This window comes from Bos grunniens, chromosome 17 (assembly GCF_055505025.1).
Source record: "Bos grunniens cultivar Pamir isolate PY7600 chromosome 17, Bosgru_T2T1.0, whole genome shotgun sequence".
Taxonomy (NCBI): Eukaryota; Metazoa; Chordata; class Mammalia; order Artiodactyla; family Bovidae; genus Bos; species Bos grunniens.
This window is the reverse complement of record NC_141181.1, coordinates 29,899,642-29,922,750: the sequence shown is the minus strand read 5'-3', so window position 1 is coordinate 29,922,750 and position 23,109 is coordinate 29,899,642. Positions and strand designations below refer to the sequence as shown.

The following is a 23,109-nucleotide window of genomic DNA, read 5'->3' as shown; positions in this document are numbered from 1 at the left end:
TAGACGATCACAATTGATGTTCCCAAAGAGCAGATGGCCTGGTCTTCTGTGTTTTAAAGCTTTTTTGAGGTATAATTTACACAAAATTAACTCACTTTAAGTGTATAGTGTGATTAATGTCAGTAAATTTGTGTATTTGTACACCAGTGCCATAATTTAGTTGTTTTGTTTCTGTTTTTAAATTTATTTAACTGTGCTGGGTCTTAGTTGCAGCATGTGGGATCTAGTTCCCTGACCAGGTATCAAACCCAGGCCCCATGCATTAGGAATATGGAGTCTTAGCCACTGGGTCACCAGGGAAGTCCCCCATAATTATTTTTAAATTGCATCATGCTAAAAGTTCCCTCACAATCATCTGCAGTCAATGTCAGCACTCAATTTCAGTCTGATGTAACCAGTGATCTGCTTTCTGTCTTTATGTTTATGCACTTCCTAGAAATTTCATATAAATGGGATGTAAATGTAGTCAATGTGTTTGGCTTCTTTCAATTAATATAATAATTTTGACATTAATCCATGTTGTTGCTTATGTTGGTGCTTCTCTCCTTCTTGTAAGGTGTAGTGTTCTATAGTATGGACATACTGCATTTTGTTTATCCATTTGGAAATAGGTGTATATTTGTTTTCTTTTTCCACTTTTGGCTATTATGGAAAATGCTATTTTGAACATTCACATATAAGAGATGGCCCATGATTTTAACTAAAAAGAAGTTATAATATCTAAATGATATTTATATGTCATCTTTGTATTTTATAAAAAATACTTTTAATGTATTCTTATTTCCTAACTACTTATATTTCTAGTAATATAATTTTTGTACTGAATATATTTTATGTACTTGCAATTTTCTTAACTATTTTTGGTAATTTTTTTTGTGAAAGTATTATAAATTGGTAAATGATACACTACACAAATTTTGTAAAATGTTTCTTTTGAGATAACAAAAAGTACTCTATAGATCTTAATCTTCATAAAACGGTATATCTGCTCTTGGTGATGGGTCAAATTCAGACCTAATTAAACCTGGAATAAAATAAATGTAAGACTGAAATAAAACTTTAACTTTTTAATATGAAAATGTTCAGATAAAGATAAAAGCAGAGAAAACTGTTAATGAACTCCCATGTACTTATCTTGGGCTTCCCCTTGTGGCTCAGCTGTGAAAAATCAGCCTGCAATGCAGGAGACACAGGATACTCAGGTTCAATCCCTTGGATCGGGAAGATCCCCTGGAGAAGGAAATGGCAACCTACTTCAGTATTCTTGCCTGGAGGATCCCATGGACAGAGGAGCATGGAGGGCTATAGTCCATGATATATGGACTCTCTTTGAGAGAGTTGGACAGGACTGAAGCACCTGAGCATGTTTACTGATGTTATCACTGAGTTTAGATGTTATCAGCCTGATCTATTCATCATAAAGTTTCCCTTAATTTTTTTTTCCCCCAAGGCTTTTGTTGCTAGAGCAGTTTTAGGCTCATGGCAAAATTTAGAGGAGGGTACAGAGATTTCACATTTACACCCTGACCCTAGCTTACTAGCTATTACCCATCTGGTGAAAGAGGTTGCCTCCTCAGAGCAACAGCCCACATCAGAGTGGTACGTTTGTTACTATTGATGAGCCTACGTTCACACATCATAATCAGCAAAAGTCCATAGTTACATTAGCATTTACTTTTTTTTTTTTTTAGTTTCTGTTTTTCTTATTCTTTTAAAAGTTTTTAATTTATTTTTGGCTGTTCTGGCCCTTTGTTGCTGTGTGTGAGCTTTCTGTATTTGCAGTGAGTGGGGCCTACTCTAGTTGTGTGAGGGCTTCTCATTACAGTGGCTTCTCTTGTTGCTGAGCATGGGCCCCAGGCATGTGGGCTTCAGTAGTTGCCGCGTGTGGGCTCAGTAGTTGTAGCTCCTGGGCTTAGTTGCTCTGTGACATGTGGAATCTTCCCAGACCAGATATCAAACCCGTGTACCCTGCATTGGTATGAGGATTCCCTGGACCACCAGGGAAGTCCCAGCATTTACTCTTGGTGTTGTATATCCTGTTGATTTGGATAAATGTATAATGAGATGTAGTCATCATTATAGTGTCATATATAGCATTTATTTATCCACTTACCTACTAAACGACATGTGGTTGCTTCCAAGTTTGGGCAGTTATAAATAATACTGCTTTAAATATCCATGTGCAGATTTTTGTGTGGACGAAAGTTTTCAGCTCCTTTGGGTAAGTACCAAGGAGGGTGACTCCTTGATGGTATGTAAGAGTATGTTTAGTTTTGTATGAAACTTCCAAACTGTCTTCCAAAGTGGCTGTACCATTTTTCATTTCTACAATACCACCGTGAATGAGAGTTCCTGTTACTTCATATTCTTATCCGCATTTGTTAGTGTTGTCAGTGTTCTGGGTTTTGGCCAGTCTAATAGATGTGTTGCACAATCTCATTGTTGTCTTACTTTGCAGTTCCCTGATGATATCTGATGTGGAGTATCTCCGTGTGCTTTTTGCCATCTATATATCTTCTTTGGTAAGGCGTCTGTTAGGTCTCTGGCCCATTTTCTAATCAGGTTTTTGTTGTTATTGTTGTTGAATTTTGACAATCCTTTGTGTATCTTGGATAATAGTCCTTTATCATATGTGTGTTTTACAAATACTGTTTGACATTCTGTGGCTTGTCTTTTTATTCTCTTCAAAGTGTTGTTCTCAAAGCCGAAGTTTTTCCTTTTACAGAAGTTAGTATAACAATTATTTCTTTCATGGGTCATTAAATCTCTCCTCAGCATTTTACCAAATGATTTTAGCAGGTATTGATGAATATTTTCCTGATCCTCTATTTCACTAAAGTTGCAAAATAGTCATCTTCTAATTTTGTTATTCCTTTTATGTTTCTTAACCTAGAATTCTGTAAGGAAGAATTTTTTCTTTTAATTAACTCTTTATTTATTCTGGAATTCAATTTACAAAAAAGACAGGTTAAATTCTTTTTTATTTTCTTGTATTCTATTGATCATTTTCAGAATAATGAGTTGGTGCCATAGCAGCCTAGAAATTTGATTAAGTTTTAAAGTAACCATTATGAACTCATGGGGTCTGTTTATTTGATGTTCTTAGGCCAATTCGGTCATTGTTTTGACTGGCAGTGTCTCCTAAAGTTTGCTGCTATGTCTTCATGAACCATGCTAATATTTTCATTTTTAACTTCATTGCTTTCTGGCTCAAGATTTTCTAGGCTTTTATAATACTTTGTGCTTCAGACTTTTTTTTTTTTAAAGGAGACTGATCAGTGGGAAGTGGAATTTAGAAGCCATAATCTAGATGCTAGGACACTTAGGATTTCTGGGTTGTTACTGCTCCTAGATCTTTGAATATTTCTTTTACAAGGGCACTGGATTTACCATATTTTTCAGTGTATGCTCCTACTTTTAACCCCTGAGATTGTGTATCATCTTACCGTACAGAAAAATACCATTAACACAATTCAGTTAAGTTTTTCAGTCATTGGATGGGGATATACTTTTTCCTAGGTACAATTGTAGATCCTGGTGTACATATATAGATTGTGGCCCTTGCTTTCAGAGAAACACTGAGATTTACTGCTAGCATTTAATGGAAGATATATAAGAAAATAAATTTCAATTTAATGAATCTAAAAATAAATGGATAAAAATGCAGAGGTGGCACAAAAAATAATTGATTAATGGTTAATTCTGTTGGCAGAAGATGTTTGAACAATGCTACACATTCCCAGAGAAAGTACTCAGGATTTGTGCTGGATTTTAAAGGAATGATGTGAGTCTAATTGGGTGTAAAAAGATGAGGGAAAGGGACTTTTAGATACAGGAAAAAGCATATGAAAAGATATGACACAAGAAAACAAGAACAACAGAAAATAGGAATAACAAGTAGGTTGCTATTTGGGGCGTCAAGACTGAAATGGAGAATGACAATAGAAGCAAAACTGAAGCACAATCAGGAGAGTATTATATGCCATGCTAAAGAGCCAATGCCTCTCCTAGAGGCAATGGGGAAAACCTGAAAATTTTTAAGTAGAAATGTGAAATGACCTAATTTGCTCCTTAGAATAATTATCCCGGCAACAGTAAAGATAATGGACTAGGAAGGAAAATACCAAGATAGTGAGACTAGGTAACAGAGTGGGTTAGTTCCCTTTTGAGTTTACAAACTTGTGTCTAAATAGTACTTGGAATGTATTAGGTACTCAGTAATATTTGTTGAGTGAACAAAAGTTTATTGTATGAATCAAAAGAAGTTGGTAAGTCTGAAGAAAAACCATGTAGAAATAGAGCCTGCAGTTTTGACACTTTAACTTGATTTGTTTGCTTGCTTACTTAGTGTTTTATCTTAAGATTTTCACAAACTAATTAATAAAAGCAACCCAACAGAAAAATAATCAAAAGGATATGAATGGCAAGCTCACACAAGGGAAATCTGAGTACTAACTGTATAAAAATATGCTCAACTTCACTAGTAGCCAAAGAAATGTGAATACCTTTTAAATCCCATGAGATGGAAAAGTATTTAAAAGTCTAAGCAAAACCTAGCCTTGACCAAGATAACTGCTAGTCAAAAGTATGAATTGGTGAAACCACTATAGAAAGCAGGTTGGCAAACAATATTTAGTAAACCAGACCATGCACATTGCACTTGACTCAGTATTTCCATTTCAGATATAAACCCTAGAGAAATACTCATACCTGTACAGAGACATTTTCAGCAATGTTTACTGCAGCACTATTGATTATACCAAAAATGTAAAAACACTGTCTTCAGGAGAATGAATAAATTATAATATTTGTATACAACATGATATTCTGCAGTGTAAATGAATAAACCAAAGCTATATTAATAGAACTTGAATAATGGTCACAAACAAAATATTGACTGAAAAAGCCTGCAAAATGATATTATACTGTGATACCATTTATATCAAGTTAATTATGCAAAATAATATTATTACATATATAGATAAAAATATCAAATTTAAGAGCCTGGTTATCTCTGAGGAGGAAAAGCAAAATGGGATTAGGAAAGGTTATTAGGCATATTTTTCTTTAAAAAAAAAGTTTGAAACGAAGCAAAATTAAAATTTAGTTATCTAGATGATGTGTCCACAAGTGTTTTTTTGTTTTTAAATTCTTTCTTGTATATTTGAAATATTTCTAATGAAAAAAGTACTCTGAGAATAGAGAATTTCAGAATTATCCTTGTTCTCAGTAATAAAATAATTTTTCTAGCACTGAAATACTTTTAACAGCTTTTTTTTTTTTTTTTTGGCAGATTTGACTGATGAATTAGCTCAGAAGCTGTTTGATGTTTCAGAAGTATCTTCAGCAACAATGGCCCGTTCATTGCCCACAGCAGTTCCAGAATCTCCCAGAATTTACCCTGCAAGGACACCCAAGACACCACGAACACCTCGATTACAAGATCCAAATAAAACACCAAGATTTTATCCTGTTAAAGAACCCAAAGCCATTGATGTAAAGGTACACAGAACACCAAAAATATAAAGCCTACATTTTGTATACTTCACCATTACAAAATGAGACTTTTTTAGTTTCTATCACAATAAAAAATTGTATTTTAAGTTACAGGAATTTGTTAAAAAAAAAAAAGATATTTTACCATAGTGATGTCTTCTCAGGTTAAGGAATAACTTCTTTACAATCAGATCAGTTTAGTCGCTCAGTCATGTCTGACTCTTTGCCACCCCATGAATCGCAGCACGCCAGGCCTCCCTGTCCATCACCAACTCCCAGAGTTCACTCAGACTCACATCCATCGAGTCAGTGATGCCATCCAGCCATCTCATCCTCTGTCGTCCCCTTCTCCTCCTGCCCCCAATCCCTCCCAGCATCAGAGTCTTTTCCAATGAGTCAGCTCTTCGCATGAGGTGGCCAAAGTACTGGAGTTTCAGCTTTAGCATCATTCCTTCCAAAGAAACCCCAGGGCTGATCTCCTTCAGAATGGACTGGTTGGATGTCCTTGCAGTCCAAGGGACTCTCAATAGTCTTCTCCAACACCACAGTTCAAAAGCATCAATTCTTCAGCACTCAGCCTTCTTCACAGTCCAACTCTCACATCCATACATGACCACAGGAAAAACCATAGCCTCGACTAGATGGACCTTTGTTGGCAAAGTAATGCCTCTGCTTTTGAATATGCTATCTAGGTTGGTCATAACTTTCCTTCCAAGGAGTAAGCGTCTTTTAATTTCATGGATAGTGTTAATTAAAGATGATCAGAAGGTGTAATAAAGAATCATTTTAAGCTGTGTTTTCTTTAATCCTTGTATTGAAACCTTAGCCTTGCTAAGTTTTGTAACTTGTGTGTGAGATGTTTGAGTTTTGTGACTTCATATGATTTCATAATGTGTCATCCACAGTATGAAAATGCTTGAGTTGGTTTATAGTCAGAGGGTTTTAATTTACTTGTGAGGTTCACACTACTGAAAGTAATTGCAATGTTTGACTTCTTTTTCCTTAGAGTCCAAGAAAGAGAAAAACAAGACATAGTACAAATCCCCCTCTAGAGTGTCATGTTGGTTGGGTAATGGACTCCAGAGATCACGGGCCAAGAACATCCTCTGTCAGGTACTGTATCTGTCAAACATTGCTTTGTTCTTGATTTTAAGTTCACTGGAAACAGTTACTAATTAGAAATTGATACATTAGCAAATTATAGAACAATGAAAATAGTAAAAAGAAGCCAAAGAAGAGGAAATACGTTTTACAATAAGTATGTTAAGGAATAATTCAGTAGGATAGGTTTTTTTCCCCCTTTTGAAGTAATTTCCACAAATGTGTACTCTTAGATTAATAATATTTAGGTCTATTAAAGTTATTATCTTTGGAAAGATTCCGGATATTTTATGGCATAGTAGGTTCTTAGTGAGTTAATGTGCTAAACAATCTGCTCAAACTATGTAAAGGATATGGAAATAAAACACATTAATATTTTAGAGTTTTTCCTTTGGGGAAAAATAGATTAGCTGATTATTTTTCTTTTAGCTTTAATTTTACAAAAGATTATTATTTATCTCAAAAGAGATGACAGAGCTAACTTTTACTACGCCTGTTAAGTACATTATAAAAATATGGTTATGCTATGTCCTATACAGAGGTGAGTTACTATTGCTTTGTGTTTCTTGAAAACCTGTCTTGCGTTTGAATAGATATTTTCAGAATAATTATACTTTCTAATTGGAAAATGAGTTTTAGGAAAACAAGTCTCTTTTGACTGATTACTATAACGGAAGAATTAGTTTTATTCAAAGAAAAACTAGAGAGTTTATCATGATCTGAAAATCTCCAAGTATTTTTTTCCAGGGATATTCATGTGGTACTTTGCATTTTGTTCTCATTAGATATATTTTCCTTAAAAGATAAAATGTCTATATGCTCTTCTTGCACATCTGTTGTCTGCTGCTGGTGCTGCTGCTGCTAAGTCGCTTCAGTCGTGTCTGACTCTGTGCGACCCCATAGACGGCAGCCCACCAGGCTCCCCCTTCCCTGGGATTCTCCAGGCAAGAACACTGGAGTGGGTTGCCATTTCCTTCTCTAATGCATGAAAGTGAAAAGTGAAAGTGAAGTCACTCAGTCGTGTCCGACCCTCAGCGACCCCATGGACTGCAGCCTACCAGGCTCCTCCGTCCATGCGATTTTCCAGGCAAGAGTACTGGAGTCTACTTACAGTTATTTTGTATTCTAAGTCATTTTCAGAGTTTGTTTCTTTATTATTTTTTTTTGGAGGAGTATGTTTAGAGATCAGTAGATAATGATGAAAAATGTTGCACTGATACATAGCAGAGAAGACGATATATATAGTCCCTGCCTTTACAGACCTTAATTCAAAGATGGCAGACAAGTATGTAATTACTATAATGAGAGGTGAATTTTTTTAATTGACTTACCTTGTAGAGTTTTAGTTACAAGCAAAATTGAGTGGAAGGTACAGAGTTCCCTTATACCTTTTGCATCCCCTGCCTCCCTCACCACAACCTTCCCCACTATAAACATTCATATCTTTTTTAAAAATTTATGTATTTTTAATTGAAGGATTATTTAATTGCTTTAACATATCTTTGGACCATCTACATTAATGTAAGTATTGATTGTATTTAAATCTGTCATCTTATATTCTATTTGTCTCATCTATTCTTTGTTCTTTTTTCCTACTTTCTTTTGGATCAGCTTAGTTTTTGTAATGATTCTGTTTTATCTCTACTATTGGCTTGTATCTCGGTTTATAGTATACATTGTAACATATCCTTTTAATGATGTATCCTTTTAAATGATACATCATTACATGTATAGGATAAGAACCTTACTAAAGTTCCATCTCCTCCCATCCTTTGTTATTATTATTTTTTAGACAATTAGGTTTTAAAGCAATTAACAGGAAAAAGGAAGTTTTAAAAATATTCTCATTTTTACCATTTACAATGCTCTTCATTTCTTAAATATTTCTTGTGCAGATATTTTGGCAATGAATTCTGTTAGCTTTCATTTAACAAGAAATGTTTAATAAAAAATTAAATTGAATTTAAAAGTAAAGCTGAAAGAAATTGAATGTTTAATTCATTTAAAATAACTGATAAATATTCTATATTAACATAAATAAACATTTTTATGAAATATAGTTCTCAAAAAATTCCTGAATAGAGTAGTATTTGTCTTAAAGTTTTACATATTTTTTAATGTTTTGTTTTATATGAGATAACTGGATACTCATATGTTTCTATATTGTCTTGTCATTTGTGGAGTTTTTTTGTTGTTGAAATAGAATAATAAAATCTGGGGAAGGGAGACATGTTTTAATAGCCTTTTCAGATAATTGAAATTTATTCTTCTTTGATATTATCCAAAGTAGGTATTCTTCTTTGATGTTATCCAAAGTTGAACAAGTGGTAGTTTTTTAGAAGTTAGTTGCAATGTGGAGTCTGAAACCATATGTCAATGACTTTCTTATACTCAGTGAAGTTTTCATACTCTGTTACATTAAAAGCCACTGGACTTCTTCCACTTTGAATGGCTCTTTTGTCATGCATGCTTTTGTAACATCATGAATCATTGGTCACCTGGTAAACTTGATTAACTTAGTTATGCAGACTTCTAAATGATGAAATATCTCAAAATACAATTTCAAAATAATCACATTTTAAAAAGTAACCCCTGAGAAGGAGAAGGAGGAAAAGAGGAGGGGGAAGAGGAAGAAAGAGAAAAAAGAGAAGAAAGAGAGAAGGAAACACCATGAATGTCCAACAATAGGGCACCAGTTACACATATTGCTTTCCACAGATACAAAAAAGAACTCTGCAACCATTAAAAAGTTATTTCTGGCTAGTTTACAGTGTTTTCTTAAGAGGACCCCTAGAGAAAATACAACCAACACAGAATGAATGAGTATATCACACGTGCCTGACACACAGCGTTAAAACACACAGCGTTAAATATGTGATGGAGAGAGGAAGGCCAGCTGGTGGGCAGGCACTGAGGAGTACACACAGTTCTGGATGTTTATTGAAATAAGGCCTCAAAACTGCAAGTGCAGAAGGAATATTTTCAAATCTCGTGATAGAGACCCCGTGAGGGCCGTAGCATCTATCAAAGGGGATGTTGAAACCCCCACCAGGTGGAAGAAGTTAACTGTGTGCTGCCCATAAGCGTAGATACCCCATACCCATTGGAACCAAAATTAACTCCTGATACCTCACCACCAACCAGTCAGCAGAATGAGAACTAGCTGATCATGTACCCCACAATCCCCCACCCTCACCTTTTTTTTGTTGTTATTGTTGAAGTATAGTCAGTTTACAGTATTGTGGCAATCTCTACTGTTCGGCAAAGTGACTCAGTTGCACATATATATGTGCTGCTGTGCTGTGCACAGTTGTCGTGTGCTACTCTTTGCGACCCTGTGGTCTGTAGCCTGTCAGGCTCCTCTGTCCCTGGAATTTCCCAGGCAAGAACACTGGAGTGGATTACCATTTCCTCCTCAAGGGGATCTTCCTGACCCAGGGATCGAGTCTCCTGCATTATCAGGGAGATTCTTTACCATTGAGTCACCTGGGAAGCCTGTTATACATTCTTTTTTTTTTTTTTTCATATTTTCCCTTATGGTTTATCCCAAGCAGTTGGATATAGTTCCCTGTGCTATACAGTAGGACCTTGTTGTTTATCCATTTTAAGTGTAATAGGGTGCATATACCAACCCCAAACTCCCAGACCATCCCTCTTGCTCCCTCCTTCTACCTTGGTAACCACGTATCTGATCTTGGTCTGCCTCACCCTGTCTTTGAAAACCTTTCCCTGAAAGCCATAGGGGAGTTCAGGTCTTTGAAGCATTAACTTCCTGCATGCCTTGCTTGGTGCCTTAAACACACTAAGGAGAGTAATGTCAGGCAGATAACAGAGTGGGAAGGAATAGGTAGGTATCTGTCTAACCACTTAAACAACAATTATATTTTCAGAAATTGTCTGTATTGACAGTTTTGGAACTTTACAGTCTTTTTAAACACTTAAAGCTTCCAGAGGAAAGCATGTTGGGTAACTTGTCAATATTGGTTGATGTCAGCCTTTTGTGTAGTAGCAGCTGTCTATCTTCCACCACCCCCAGCCCTGTGACCGGCATTTGGGAAGATGGCAACCCCCACTCTGGTATGGCTTGCTGGATCCAAAATAGGCAATGAAGACCTTGTCCTTCAAATATTGGAGTTTGTATTTTGACTGCTAACTGCCTCTGATCAACAAAGTACAGACAGAGTCTGGTGGCCATTGTTTCATCCATGAATGTCTTTTTTTGTTTTTGTTTTGACATTCAAAAGCAACCACTAAAGAGGGAAATTTAGAAAACTATCACCCATGCCCAAGAAAAGATGTAGGCTCAGAAAAAGATCTAAGAGACTTTAAGCTTTCACCTCAGACTTACCTCAGCACAGAATTACCCTACAAAAATTGAGAAAAAAAACAAAACAGCAAATGCTGGGCAAGAGGGAGAATTTGATTTCCAGAGTTACCACAGTATAAGATTCAAATTTTCATTGTTAACAAAATTATGTCCATTTGAAGGAATAAAATTAATTGATGAAAAATGTACCTAATGAAGCTCCCATTCCCATTTTTCTTAATCAGAGTCTTTAAAACTAAAGAGTTAAATAAAGGAAGATATAGACAAAGATAGCAAAGCAGTGTATGAAGAAAACAAGATTATCGAGAGAGAGAAATTATATAAAGGAACCAGAAAGGAATTCTGCAGCTGAAAATACAGTAACTAAAAAGAAAAATATACCAGGGGGTTCAAAAGTAGCTTTCATCAAACAGAAAGAAAAGAATAAGCAGACTTAAAGATAGAACAGTTTAAATTATCAAATCTGAGGAACAAAAAGAACGAAGAAAAGTCAAGCAGTATCTAAGGGATCTGTCAGATACATGAACTAGACCAGTACACACACTGTGGGAATCTCAGAAGGAAAAGAGAAAGGGGGCAAGAAGAATATTTGAAAGAATAGTGGCTCCCAACTTGATGGAATACATGAATCTACAGATCTGATAAGCTTAATGAACTTGAAGTAGGATAAACCAGAAGAGACTAACTTCAAGACACTTTATAATCACACTATTGAGAACCAAAGACAAAGAGAAAATCCTGAAAGCAGCACAAGAGAAGATACTCATCATATACAAGGGATCCTTAGTAAACGTATCAGCCAATTTCTCAGCAGAATCCTTGTAGGCCAAAAGCCAGTAAACTGATATATTCAAAGTGCAGGGGGGAAAAACCTGTCAACTAAGAATTCCTTATCTGGCAAAATTGCGCTTCAAATTTGAGAGACAGAGATAAAGTCTGAAGGGGAAAAAAAAGAAACAAAAGGTACATTGATTTAGAAAAAAGGAATAAAACTGTCTTTGCTCACAGATGACATTATTGTTTATATAGAAAGTCATAAATAATCAGGTTACGTGGTTAATATACAAATGTGAATCACTTCCCTATGTACCGGCAATGAACTGGTAGAATTTGAAATTAAGGGCAAAATACTATTTGCATTATCACCCTGCCCAAAATATGTACAAGATCTATATGAAGAAAAGTATAAAACTGATGAGAGGAATTAAAAAAAAAACTAAATAAATGGAGTTATATTCCATGTTCATGGATAGAAAGAGTACTGTTAAGATGTCAGTTCTTCCCAACTAGATCTACATATTCAAAACAATTCCAATAAAAAAAATCCCAGGAAGTTATTTTGTGGATTTTAACAAACTGATTCTTAAAGTTTTTGTGGAGAAGCAAAAGACCCAGAACAGCCAACATGATATTTAAAAAGAACAAAGTTAGAAAATTGATATTACCTGGCTTCAAGACTTACTGTAAAACTACAGTGATCAAAACAGTGTGATATTGGTGAAAAATTAGATAAATATATGAATGGAACAAACTAGAGAGCCCAGAAATAGATCCACATAAATAAAGTCAAATGGTCTTTGACAAAGGAGCAAAGGCAATACAGTGGAGCAAAGATAATCTTTTTAATTAATGGTGCTTAGCACAATTGGACATTCATATGTAAAAAAGTCTAAACATTGATCTTATATGCTTCTCAAAAACTAACTCAAAGTGGATCAGAGACCTCACATAACTATAGAACTCCTTGAAGATAACAGGAGAAAATCTACGATCCTGGGTTGGTTGTTGACTTTTTAGATATGATGCCAAAAGTGAAGTTTGTGAAGGAAGAAATCAAGAAGCTGGACTTAATAAAAGTGGAAAACTTTCGCTCTATGAGTGACACTGCCAAGAGAATGAAAAGACATGCCACAGAGTGGCAGAAAATATTTATAAACTACACATCTGAGAAAGGACTATTGTCCGTGATATACAATAAAACTCATCAATAAAGCTCTTAAAGAACTCTTAAAACTCAACAGTAAAACAAAACAAAAAAAAAATTAAAAAGCACCTGTTAGAAAATTGGCCAAAGACCTAACAGACACCTCACCAAATAAGATATACAAATGGCAAATAAGCACATGAAGATACTCCATCCACATCATATATTATCAGGGAATTGGAAAAGTGAGACAGCAATGAGATTGTACAACACACCTGTTAGAATGGCCAAATCCAGAACACTGACAACACTAATAAATGTTGGTGAGAATATGGATTAACAGGAACTCTCATTCACTGGCAATATTTTGGAATCTAAAATGGTACAGCCATTTGGAAGATAGTTTGGAAGTTTCTTACAAAACTAAACATACTCTTACATACCATCTAGGAGTCACCCTCCATGGTACTTACCCAAAGGAGCTGAAAACTTATGTCCACATGAAATCTGTGCATGGATATTTAAAGCAACTTTATTTATAATTGCCCAAATTTGGAAGCAGCCAGGATGTCCTTCGGTAAACTGTGATATATCCAGACAATGAAATAATATTTGGTAGTAAAAAAGAAATGAGCTATGAAACCATGAAAAGACATGGAAGAACCTTAAATGCATATTACTAAGTGAAAAGGCTACACACTGTAAAATTCCAACTATTTGACATTCTGGAAAAGGAAAACTATGGATAGAAAGACTGTTTTTTTTCTAGGGGTTGAGGGGAAGGAGAGATGAATAGTTGGAACTCGGGATTTTTAGGCTGTGTATGACACTGTAATGATAGCTACTTCTTGTTATAAAGTATAGAATGCACAGCACCAAGAGTAAAGGCTAATATAACTGTGAACTTGGGGTGATTATAATGTCAGTGTGGATTGGTCAGTTGTAACAAATGTTACTACTCTGGTGGTAGATGTGCTGGATGTTGATAGTGGAGGAAGCCATGGTCTGGGGAGCAGGGAGTATAGATGGTATAAGGGAAATCTCTATACCTTCCATTCAGTTTGCCATAATGCTAATGTTTCTTTAAAAGATAAAGTATTCATTAAAAAAAAAAAAAAAAAAGCTGAAGGAGTTTGTTACCACTAGATTTGCCCAGTAAGAAATGCTAAAGGTAGTCCTCAGTTTGACATGGACACTTGACAGTAACGTGAACACATATGAAGAAAGAAGCAATTTTGGTAAGAGTTTTACTGTAATTTAACTTATAACTCCACTTTTTACTTTCTATGTCATTTTAAAAGACAAGTAACTTTTAAAAAATTACTGCTTTGTTATATACTATATAAAGATTTAATCAGTAACAGAAAGTAGGGAACAGATATGTATAAGAGTAGAGTTTTTGTTAATTATAATCCTCATGACTACCACAAAGAAAATATCTATAGATCATATATAAGAGGAAATGAGAAGAGAGTCAAAATATTTTATTCAGAAGGAAAAGAAGCAACACAAAAGTTAGTAAGAGGAAGTGAGGGACAGCAAATCTATAAGGCATATAGAAAACTAATAACAAAATGGCAGGTCCCTCCTTACCAGCAGTTACTTTAAATATGAATAGCCTTCATTTTCCAATTAGAAGACAGAGATTGGTAGAATGGTAAAAAACATGATCCAACTATATACATCTACAGAGACTCATATTAAATTCAAAGACACAAATAGATTGAAAGTGAAAGGATGGTAAAAGATGTACATTTGAGAGAGCTCGGATAGCTGTTTTAATATCAGACAAACTATAAGAAAAATACAAGAGATAAGGACATTATTTATTAATAGAAGGTTCAATATAGAAGACATAGCATTTATGTAACTAATAGCCCCTCAGGAGATATATGAAACAAAAACTGACAGAAATAAGAGGAGAAATAAACATTCTGTAAGCATAATTGGAGATTTCAATACTCTGCTTTCAATAATGCATAGATCAACCAACCCAATATAAAATGATAAACAAAATAGAGTACACGAACAACATTATAAGGCAATTAGACCTAACACATTTAAAAATTTTTCACCTAACAATAGCATGTGAATAGTGTGAAAGTCTCTCAGCCATGTCCGACTCTTTGCGACCCCATGGACTATACAGTCCATGGAACTCTCCAGGCCAGAATACTGGAGTGGGTAGCCTTTCCCTTCTCCAGGGGATCTTCCCAACCCAGGGATCGAACCCAAGCCTCTTGCATTGCAGGTGAATTCTTTACCAGCTAAGCCACAAGGGAAGCCCAAGTATACTGGAGTGGGTAGCCTATCCCTTCTCCAGCAGATCTTCCCGATCCAGGAATGGAACCAGGGTCTCCTGCATTGCAGGCGGATTCTTTACCAACTGATCTATCAGGGAAGGCCGTATCACCTAACAATGGAAGAATACAAGTTCTTAAGATCACGTGGGGCATTCACAATAGACTATATGTTTGACCAGAACAGAATTTCTAATAAATTTTAAAAGAGGTATCATACAAAGTATCTTCTCTGACAACAATGGGATGTTAGAAATCCCTAACAGAAGGAAAATGAAAATTCACAAATATGTAGAAATTAAATAGCATATTCTTAAGTACCCCGTGGCAACCCACTCCAGTACTCGTGCCTGGAAAATCCCATGGATAGAGGAGCCTGCAGTCCATGGGGTCGCTAAGAGTCGGACAAACTGAGCAACTTCACTTTCACTTTTCACTTTCCTGCATTGGAGAAGGAAATGGCAACCCACTCCGGTGTTCTTGCCTGGAGAATCCCAGGGACGGGGGAGCCTGATGGGCTGCTGTCTATGGGGTCACACAGAGTCGGACACGACTGAAGCGACTTAGCAGCAGCAAGTACCCCATGGGTCAAAGAAGAAATTACAGTGGAAATTAGAAAATACATTTGACCCTCCATATCTTGGATTTCTCATCCATGAAGGAAAAAAAAGAAGATGCAAGAAACTCAAATCAGAAATGAAAATGGAGGCATTATTACTGACATTACAGAGATAGAAGGGATTCTAAGAGAATACTATGAACAAATTGTTATATATCAAATTACATAACCTAGAATAAATTCTTGAAACACATAAATTACCTAAACTAATTTAATAAAAAATAAAAAATTCAACCCACCTATAAGAAATAAAGAGATTGAATCAGTAATCAAAAACCTCTAACAAAATTCTGAATCAAATGGTTTCACTAGTGAATTCTACCAAATATTTGAAGAAGAGTTAGCACTAACTCTCCTCAGACTCTTTCAAAAAACTGAAGAGAAGGGAATAGTTATTCTATTGAGGCCTGCATTACCCTAATACCAAAACCAGATAAAGGCATCACAAGAAAATAAAATTACATACCAGTATCCCTTATAAATAAATGCATATGTCCTCAAAAAATATTAGCAAATTAAATCTAACAGTGTATTAAGAGGATTATTCACCATGACAAATAGGATTTATCCCAGTAGTATGTGATTCAATATAGTGTAAGGAAACCAATATAATGCATCATATTAATAGAACCAAGGGGAAAAACTATGTAATCATTTCAACTGACATGGAAAAGTTATTTGATACAATCCACTGTCCTTTCATGATTAAAAAGTCTTAGAATGCTAAAATTAGAGGGAAAATTCCCCAACATGATAAAAGATATTTATGAGAAACCCATGGTGGGCCTTATACTCTGGTGAAAGGCTAAAAGCTGTCATCCTAAGATCAGGAATAAGAGAGGGATACATGCTTTTATCATTGGTATTCACTGTTATGCTGGAATTCCTGTGTACAAAATAGACATAAATCAGTTGTCTTTCTATATGCAGCACTGAACAATTTGAAAAAGAAATTCAGAAAGCAATTCTATTTACATTAGCATCTTAAAAAGATAAATACTTAGGAATAAATCTAACCAAGGAAGCAAAAGACACACACTGAAAACTAAAAAATTTTAGTAGACCTAAATAAATGGAAAGACAGCCCATTTTCATGGATAGGAAGACTTAACATTGTTAAGACATTATTACAGTTCTAAGTGATCTATATATATTTGACACAGTCCCTGCAAAAATGGAAAAAGCTTATCCTCAATTTTTTATAAAATTGCAGGGAACCCTGAAAAGCCAAAATGACCTTTTAAAAAAATAAAATCGAAGGACCAACACTTGCCAACTTTGAAAGTTACTACAAGGATACAGTAATTAAAACAGTTTGGTCTTGGCTTAAGGACAGACATGTAGACTAATGGAACAGAAAAGAGTCTAGAAATAAACACTGTCGTATATGGTCAGTTTATTTTCTACAGTGGTGCTGTTCAATGAAAGAGAGGATCATCTTTTTAACAAATGGTGCTGGGAAACTGGATATCCAGTGTGTAAAAGGATGAGATCCATACTTTATACCAGATACAAAAAAATTAACTGAAATGGATTGAAGACATAAACCTAAGAGCTAAAACTATAAAACTCTTAGAAGAAAACATAGGGGAACATCTTTATGATGCTAGATTTGACAGTAGTTTCTTGAGCATGACACCAAAGCACAGGCAATAAAAGAGAAAAACAAATAAATTTTACTTCGTCACAATTATGCACTTTTGTATAAAAAAAGAATACTATCAACGTGGAAAGACAACCTACTGAATGTGCTATGCTTAGTCACTCCATCGTGTCCGACTCTTTGTAACCTCATGGACTGTATGTAGCCTGCCAAGCTCCTCTGTCCAAGGGGATTCTCCAGGCAAGAATACTGGAGTGGGTTGCCATGCCCTCCTCCAGGGGATCTTCCCCACCCAGGTATCGAACCCGGTCTCTGCATTACAGACAGATTCTTTACCATCTGAGCCACCAGGGAAACCCACCTAGTGAATAGGAGAAAACATTTGCAAATTATATATCTGAAAAGGGGGTTAATAGTCTGAGAAAATCTTCAACAACTTCAACACACACACACAAGTTGCTCAGTCATGTCTGACTCTTTGCGACCCCATGGATTATAGCCCACCAGGCTCCTTGGTCCTCCTGAGAAACCAACAGTTCTCGCACTATGATCTTGGACTTCAGGCCTCTAGGACTGTGAGAATAGAAATTTCTATTGTTTAAGCCACCCAGTCTGTGGTATCTTGTTATGGCACTTGAGCTAATACAGATGTGTATAATCAAAAAAATTGAAAGTAAATGTTTGTGTGGATGTGGAGAAATGGAAAACAGTTTGGCATTTTCTCAAAATGGTAAAACAGAATTACCATATGACCTAGGTATTTTACTCCCAAATCTATATCTAAAAGATATGAAAAGTGTCAGTTGAACAGATATTTTTATGCCCATGTTTATAGAAGCAGTATTCATAATAGCCAGAGGGTAAAAACAATACCTAGTCCATCAACATATGACTAGATAACACAATAGGTATATACATACAATGGAATGTGGTTCAACCATAAAGAATAATGAAATTTTGATTTAAGCCTCGACATGAATGGTCCTTGAGAACAAACATGCTTAGTGATACAAGGCAGACTCAGAAGGATGAATTTAGTATGCTTCCACTTATATGAGGTACCTAGAATAGTCAAATTTCAAAGACAAAGTAGAATAGAATTTATTGGGGGCTACAGGGAGAGGGAAAGTATTATTCATTATTTAATGAATAGAGTTTTTGTTGGGGATTATAAAGAAGTTTTTGTTGGAGATAGTAGTGATATAACGTGAATATTTAATACTGATGAGCCACTACACTTAAGAATGATTAAAATTACAAATATCATATATATTTTACAACACACACAAAGTCTTAAAAAAAAAAAAGCCACTGATTTCATTAGGTAAGTGTTTAGATATGAGTGGAAACTACTAGGCTTATGGTAACAAATAAAAAGTTTCCAAAATCCTTATTTTTGCATGAAATTTTGATTTTTCCTCAACATTTTGTTGAGGAAATAAACAGATTCATGTTTTCATTTTCAAGGAAATGCCTGTGCCAAAACAAAGTCTGAATAACTAAGTTGTTGTTTAATCTTCTAATTAAAAATGGTATTCCATGAAAAATTCCTAGTCCAGGTCACAACTTTTTTTCAGGAGTGCTTTGACTTAGTACAACAATCATAGTACTGCTGTAACAAATATGCCATAGACTGAGGAGCTTAAATAGCAAGTGTTTATTTCTCACAGATCTGAGATTTAGGTGCCTACAGATCCTGTGTTTGGTGAGGGCCTGCTTCCTAGTTTGCTCATGACCATCTTGTTGTATCCTCACATAGCAGAGAGCTGAGAGAGCGGGAAGTACTCTTATATCTCCTCTCGTAAGGGCACTAATCCCACTCATGAAGGCTCTGCCATCATGACATATTTACTCCTAAAACCATCACATTGGGGGTTAGCAAGTCAACGAACAGTCCATAACAACAGCCTGATCATACTTTGATATGCTTCAAAAGTGCTTTTCTCCTCCTGATTGTTATAATAAACACATAGAATGAAATTTACCATCTTAACCATTTTTAAGAGTACAGTTCAGCAGTGTTAAGTATATTTGCATTGTTGTGAAACATCTCCAGAACATTCTCATTTTGCAAAACTAAAGCTTCTGTCCCATTTTGTCACACACAGTAAGATGTACTCAAGTGTTGATAGTTCATAAAGTTAATTTTGTTTGCTTCATCAAGGATCTCTTAAGATAAAACTGGCAAAAGAAAAAAATTCAAGTATTACATAGCAGTGAATAATACAACCAGTAGTAAGTAAGGTTTGGTGCCAATGCTTCAGTTTGCATCAGCAGTTTTATACACCGTTGCTTTAGTACCATCAGTATAAATGTGAACACAACGAAGAGGGCAAATAATGTCTAGAATTTTGAAAATAGTTTTGACCTTGCAGGCTTTCTGAAAGGTTCTTGGAAACCCCTCTAAGTATCTGCAGACCACATATTGAGAACCAGTGATGTAAATCAGTTTTAGGAAGATCACTTTGGTGACAGCATAGAGGAAGGAGGTTGGAAAAACCCAGACACCAGTTAGTTCAAGTGAAAGGAGGAAAGCCTCAATTTGAATAATAGAGTGAAGATGAAAAGGAAAAGATGGATATAGGTGAAATTTTCAGAGGTGAAATTGATTTACAGAGTTGTAGGTATGTCTTTAGGATAATGAAAATATTGTCTGTGTGCTGGATTTTATTCCTCATTTCTACTTTTTCAATTTATGTTATTAACCTAATTACTCATAAAAATTGAAAATTTCTCCAGTACCATAAGAAAAAAATAAATATAAACTAAATTAACAGATCTGGAAAAGAGGAGTAAGCTAGCTGGTCAGTTATCTGCTTCTACTTACTGTTTCAGTTTGAGGATTTATGACCGTGTCCTTTATCTACTTCTGAATTAACCCATGTGTTGAACATGAGTAGCTGTATATCATTAGTTTAGGAGAGTTTTAGGGGCTAATGCCTTCACTGTTCAGACTCTCAGTAACAAACAGTGCAAATTGTTTTAAACACTTGGTTCTCGATATTTCAGTTTGAAGGTTTTTTCCCCCCTCCTCAAACAGCAGTTCAAATGCTTCGCCTTCAGAAGGTGCACCACTAATAGGAAGTTACGGATGTACTCCTCATTCATTCCCCAAGTTCCAGCACCCTTCTCATGAACTTTTGAAGGAAAACGGCTTTACCCAACAAGTGTACCACAAGTATCGTAGAAGATGCCTAAGTGGTAAGATGCTTTCCTTTATATAGTCATCTTTATGATTAAAACATAATTGTAAAAAATTCAAGTTGTAACATTTAATATCAGGTTAAAATATTCTTTTGTTTTGTTTTAATTACCTTAAATATTTTTATATATTCTTTATTCATGTATTTTATAGTTTAGATACATTAGGGAATAAACTTTACTGTGTTCTCATTACTATTGACAAATGCTTAAACTTGAGCAATGAGTCAGAAAAATGATTCTTTGTTTAGAAGAAACCCAAATATGTTTTGGGGATTAATGTATTTCAGCTTTCTTTATTTTATGCTGTATAAAATGTCTGCCATTTTGACTTTTTTCAGAGAGAAAACGCTTGGGAATTGGCCAGTCCCAAGAAATGAATACCCTCTTTCGTTTCTGGTCCTTTTTCCTCAGAGATCACTTCAATAAAAAAATGTATGAGGAATTTAGACAACTTGCTTGGGAAGATGCAAAAGAAAATTACAGGTCAAATATTTTCTCCTATTTTTACACTTGGAGGGAGTTTTTATTTTTTAAAGTTAATTTATTTTTGTCTGAACTAGGTCTTCATTGCTATGCATGGGCTTTCTCTAGTTGCACCAAGTGCATGGGCTTCTCACTGCAATAGCTTCTCTCGTTTCGGTGCACAGGCTCTAGTTCAAATGGCTCAGTAGTTGTGGCTCACGGGCTTAGTTGCCCCGTGGCATGTGGGATCTTCCTGACCCAGGGATAGAATCCATGTCCCCTGCATTGGCCTGCAGATTCTTAACCATCAGGGAAGTCCCTGAAGTAGTCTGATTTTGGACTGTGAAAATACCATGTGATAGCTAAGGAAAAGATTGTATTAATTTTCTATTGCTGGATAGCAGAATACTCCAGAAATTAAAAGCTTAAAATAACAAACATTTATTAGGTAATAGTTTCTAAGGGTCAAGGCTCCAGGAACAACTTTACTGAGAATCTCTGGCTCAGTTCCCTTGTAGGATTGCAGTCAAGTTATTGGATGGGGCTGCAGTCTCTGAAGAGATTAGAGGATCTTCTTCAAGCTCATTCACTTAGATATTGGCAAGAGGCTTAAGTACCTCACCACCTAGGCCTCCCCATAGACATTTCACCATATGACTTCACTCAGAGTGAATGATCTAAAAAAGAGGAGAACTTCCAAGATGGAAGCTTCAATGTCTTACATAACCTACACCCGAAACTAACATCACTTCTGCCATATTATTGTGTTCACACAAACCAACCCTGGTATAATATAGGAGGGAGCTACACAGGTTTGTGTATATCAGGAGGTGGGACTGTCCAGAACTGTATTAGTGGCTGGTACAAAAGCCAAATGAAATTTGAAAGACATTTTTCTCTCTCTTGCCCCCGCCATTACAGATTTCCCTTGGATGTGCATATATACATCCCCAAACTGATACATGCTTAGAGCCAAACCAATTGTTAAGATTCCTTGAGACAAGAAGAAGTAAGGCCTTTCATGATACCTCCTGACTCACCTGTTCAATCTCGTTTTTTCCTACTACAGTTGACCCTTCGACAATACCAATTTGAACCTGAATGGGTCCACTTATATGCATGTTTTCTTCAGTTGTAAATACTATAGTACTCCATAATCCATGTGTGATTGGATCTGTGAAGTTCTCTTGTAAAGCTCAAATAAGAATCCATTGTTAATCAGTTTGTGATCTTTAAGAGAAATACAAGATGCTGCAAAAACTTTTTTCTGAAAAAAAAAAAAAAAAAATTTTTTTTTACACTTGCACTGACTTGTGTAAAAATAAAGCCTATTTAGTTTTCATCTAGAATCTTGATCAGGAATGATAGATAAATGGCATGTATACCTCATTACTGACATCTCTAATCAATCCCAGCATTATTTAATATTGTTCTTGAATTCAGATTTATAGTCTTTCTTCTCACACCTTTAATGGCTACTGCCAGTTAATCTGAGTTGGCACAAAAGGCAAAATTTGCCATTTCTTTAAAAAAAGGTTTTTTTTAAATTTTATATTGGGGTATAGTGATTTATATATATAGTGATTATATATATATAATATATATATATAATATATATATATATATATATAGTGATTTATAGTGCTGTGTTTCAGGTGTACAGCAGAGTGATTCATTTATACATATATCCATTTTTTTCCAGATTCTTTGCCCAGATAGGTTGAGTAGTTTCCTGTACTATACAGTAGGTCCTTGCTAATTATCTGTTTTATATATGGTAGTGTGTATATGTTAATCCCAATCTCCTAATTTATCCCTACCCCTACCTTTCCCCTTTGATAACCATTAGTTTGTTTTCAAGATCTGTGAGTCTGTTTCTGTCTTATAAATAAGTTCATTTGTATCATCTTTTTAGATGCCATATATAATATTATATGATATTTGTCTTCCTCTGTCTGACTTCACTTAGTATGAGAATCTCTAGGTCCATCCATGTTGCTGCAAGTGGCATTATTTTATTATTTATTTATGGCTGAGTAGGTTCCATTGTATATATGTACACATCTTCTTTAT

General features: G+C 35.2%; 1 protein-coding gene across 19 annotated transcripts in view; it reads left to right on the top strand.

Annotated features, from left to right (window-relative positions):
• The window catches only part of LARP1B (La ribonucleoprotein 1B), a 137,064-nt gene that overhangs the window by 100,051 nt on the left and 13,904 nt on the right, over nucleotides 1-23,109 (top strand). For 8 of the 19 annotated variants that reach the window (XR_015144289.1, XR_015144287.1, XM_086346763.1 and 5 more), the window contains 4 exons: nucleotides 5,294-5,502; nucleotides 6,503-6,609; nucleotides 20,411-20,571; nucleotides 20,913-21,057. Coding sequence is in view for 8 of the 19 variants with exons in the window: in XM_086346763.1 (XP_086202889.1) it covers nucleotides 5,294-5,502; nucleotides 6,503-6,609; nucleotides 20,411-20,571; nucleotides 20,913-21,057 (622 nt within the window). In the remaining 11 variants the exon portion in view is untranslated. Of the gene's footprint in view, nucleotides 1-2,458; nucleotides 2,523-5,293; nucleotides 5,503-6,502; nucleotides 6,610-20,379; nucleotides 20,572-20,912; nucleotides 21,058-23,109 lie in introns of all 19 variants that reach the window. The other 11 variants (XR_015144288.1, XR_015144283.1, XR_015144285.1 and 8 more) reach the window with 5 other exon arrangements.